The sequence below is a fragment of the Micropterus dolomieu genome, linkage group LG02 (assembly GCF_021292245.1).
Source record: "Micropterus dolomieu isolate WLL.071019.BEF.003 ecotype Adirondacks linkage group LG02, ASM2129224v1, whole genome shotgun sequence".
Taxonomy (NCBI): Eukaryota; Metazoa; Chordata; class Actinopteri; order Centrarchiformes; family Centrarchidae; genus Micropterus; species Micropterus dolomieu.
The window spans coordinates 32,378,537-32,381,280 of NC_060151.1; the positions used below are offsets into that span (position 1 = coordinate 32,378,537).

Genomic DNA, 2,744 nt, shown 5'->3' on the forward strand with positions numbered 1-2,744 from the left:
CAAACGTAACCTGTTGGCCTCAGGTGAAGATACCAACGATGGTCGTTCAGTCTCGGCCTCAGGTGAAGATACCAACGATGGTCGTTCAGTCTCGGCCTCAGGTGAAGATACCAACGATGGTCGTTCAGTCTCGGCCTCAGGTGAAGATACCAACGATGGTCGTTCAGTCTCGGCCACAGGTGAAGATACCAACGATGGTCGTTCAGTCTTGGCCACAGGTAGTCTTAACGACCGTAACGACTGTCGTCACAGCAACAAGGAACACTAACGAACCAGCGGTATCGATGACCCGGGCCAACGACCCCACTGAGGTTAAATAGCTGAGTTTCCCTGCCAGTCAGTCAGAACTGAAGAAGTCCTTTGGATGAGGGACGAAACGTCTTCCAGTATCTTCAACCAAGTCCAGTTGCCCTTGATTTTAACCTTCGTTGGACACCTTCAAAGTAAAACAGGAAACGTGAAAAACGGTGAACCCTGAAACCGTTTAGACCAGCGAGGATAAAGTTAGTGACAGAAACACCTGTCAGTGTCTTTATACCTGTGTCTGTGGTCACCTGGCTGTGAAAACAAACGCGCCTCCGAGACAATAATAGAGTCTAAGCCCCGCCCCTTCCTGTGGACCACCATGAGACCTTATTTCAGAAAAAACATGTACTGTAGTTAACGGTTTGCAAGCAGTGAACGTTAGCTTAGCATTGCAGTGCTAACATGCTGGTGACGTGTATTGTGCGAGGCAAGAAACTAAACTTTCACTGTTTGTTATTCAACTGTTTTACGACAAACTGCGACTTTCTTGACTTAAATGATTTTTAAACTGACAAACACCCTGGGTGTAGTATAATAACCCATGGTGGTCGACAGGAAGGGGCGGGGCTCAGACACACTATAAAATCTTCGGTTGTTATCGTCAGCGTCCGTATGCCCTGAGTTTTACCTCTCAGGCGTCGCCTTGTCTAATGCTCCTTTTAACCTTGAAAGTCGGAGCCGGGAATAACGTCACATACGATGAACCCGTGTTCCGGTTACAAGTCATAAAACCTCGTTCAGCCAGGTTAGCCTTTGGTAACGCCGGTTAATAGAGAAACACGTTCTGTCTTCTGTGGAGTTTTTCCGTTTGGACCACGTAGGAAAGTGGTTCAAATCTGAACTGGAACAGACCAGAGTCCACGTGAGACACGTCAGATCCGAGTCACAGAATCCAAGAAGCAAAATAAAACTTCTGTAGAGGAAACTGACTTTATCTCTGTTTTTATCCATCCATCTGCCTCTCAGCTCCAGTTTTGGGAAACCCGTAGCTCCGCCCACCATCCCCACCATCTGCCAGGATCCACCTGTGTGTGACATCATCGCCGAGCTGCTGGTAGATGCCCCGCCTCCTTTTCCCACAGCGAATGAATTTTCAGCTCAGGACGAGGCGGTCACCAACACCTCGCCGCTGCCCCCTCCGCCTCCTCCTCCACCTGGATCATCAGGGGGACACATGGCGGCGCTGCCTCCGCCTCCTCCTCCTCCACCTGGATCGTCAGCAGACATGATGGCGCTGCCTCCTCCTCCGCCTCCTCCGCCTCTGTCGTCAGTTGATATGATGGCGCTGCCTCCTCCACCTCCACCCCCTCCTTCTGGAGTTCTGACCAATCACATCGCTCCACCGCCGGCTCCGCCCCTCAGCCTGGAGACAGGTGGGTACTGATCCCGCAGGTCGGTGGATGTTAGCGTGACGGTTACATTACTGAATCGTCATGGTAACATCACATTACTCCGGTTAATCACTGGTCAAACTGTGTGACATCACAATGACATCACATCTCTGTCTCCTCAGTGGTGGAGGAGACCCTCCTCCCCCCTCCCTCCCCGCCTCCTCCCTCTGATGACGACGGCTTCCCTCCGCTGCCCAATGATGGCTCAGAACTGCTAGCCCCGCCCCCTCCACCTCCTCCCAGCCAGGAAGTAGACGGTACCTGTTCTGTTTACTTGAGACTGTGATGCTAAGCTACAGCTAGTTAGCCATAACGCTGCTTCTCTGTAAGCTAATAGCCATTAGCCATTAGCTACCAAGTGATAGCTGTGTCACGTGTGCACGTGTCAAGTCGTGCACGCCACGTGTGAGTCCTCAGCTTCCGACCAGAAGCACACTGAAAGGCTGCTGCTGCGCCGTAAGGAACCACTGCACCAAACTCAATGACAAAATGCTGCAATTTAAGGCTGTCGTTCTTCTTCTGTGTTTTTCTGTTTCTTCTTCGCTGGTGTTTTCTCAGCTTCTTCTGTGGTATTTTTCTTCAGTGACTCTCCCGCCCAGGAGGAGTCGCCACCGTCGCTCGCCCCCCACCACTCGCTCTCTCTCCATGAGGGTCCGCTCTGGCCCCGCCTCCCGCTGCCGCTATACGCGCTCGCTCTTCCTGCCTGCTGTCCAATCATGTAAGCCGACCGAGAGCGCCGCGGTCCTCCAGTAGAAACTGAGCACAGCTGAAAGATTCACACACAGAATAGAAATAAAGAAGTCCTTGAGGAAGTTTTAAGGGTCCTTGAGAAAGTTCTAAGGGTCAGTGAGGAAGTTGAAACAGTCACTAATGAGAAAGCTTTGCTTCTCAAGGAGGATAGGGGTCTCTGGGGAAGTTCCAGGGGCCTTTGAGTTGATTCCAGGAGTCCTTACTAGTAGTGCTTGAGGAAGATTTAAGATCCAGGGGTCATTGATTAAGTTCTAGCTGTCCTTGGGTGGGTTGGATGTGAGTTCTTGAGGTCTACGG

General features: G+C 51.5%; 1 protein-coding gene across 1 annotated transcript in view; it reads left to right on the forward strand.

Moving 5' to 3' along the window:
• Positions 1-2,744, forward strand: part of abi3a (ABI family, member 3a) — a 23,810-nt gene that overhangs the window by 8,997 nt on the left and 12,069 nt on the right. The window contains exons 5-7 of the mRNA XM_046043542.1: positions 1,226-1,679; positions 1,820-1,954; positions 2,281-2,415. Of these exons, the coding sequence (XP_045899498.1) occupies positions 1,226-1,679; positions 1,820-1,954; positions 2,281-2,415 (724 nt within the window). The remainder of the gene's footprint in view (positions 1-1,225; positions 1,680-1,819; positions 1,955-2,280; positions 2,416-2,744) is intronic.